The 313-nt window shown below is 65.8% G+C and overlaps 1 protein-coding gene across 1 annotated transcript in view; it reads right to left on the minus strand.

Annotated features, from left to right (window-relative positions):
- Window positions 1-14: 14 nt before the first annotated feature.
- Window positions 15-313, minus strand: part of KMT2E (lysine (K)-specific methyltransferase 2E) — a gene marked incomplete at both ends in the record, with an annotated part of 33,616 nt that continues 33,317 nt past the window's right edge. Inside the window, one exon of the mRNA XM_010146684.1 lies at window positions 15-79. Within this exon, the coding sequence (XP_010144986.1) occupies window positions 15-79 (65 nt within the window). The remainder of the gene's footprint in view (window positions 80-313) is intronic.

Here is a 313-nt window from a genome sequence, read left to right on the forward strand (position 1 = left end):
AGGCGTCCCAGTACGCCTCTGCCTTGGGGGGCGTTTTCCCAAGCGACTGCACCGAAGCCGCGGGACTCGGCGAGGAGGGCTGGAAGGGAAAGAAGGGCGGTCAGTGCAGAACACTGCGCCGTCCGGCTGCGCGCGCCGCCAGGAAGGGACCCTCCCGGGGCGCTGTTCTCCCCCCGCCCCAACGGCGCACGGCAGACGCGCTTGGTGCAAGAACAACGACAGCAGGAAGCTTCGACTTAGGAAGCCAGTTCTGTGTCGCTGACTTGGGCCTCAGGAGACCAGCCAGGGGATCTGAAAGGAGCTACAGAAGCAG

The sequence above is a fragment of the Eurypyga helias genome, unplaced genomic scaffold, assembly GCF_000690775.1.
Source record: "Eurypyga helias isolate BGI_N326 unplaced genomic scaffold, ASM69077v1 scaffold8632, whole genome shotgun sequence".
In the NCBI taxonomy this organism is placed as follows: domain Eukaryota; kingdom Metazoa; phylum Chordata; class Aves; order Eurypygiformes; family Eurypygidae; genus Eurypyga; species Eurypyga helias.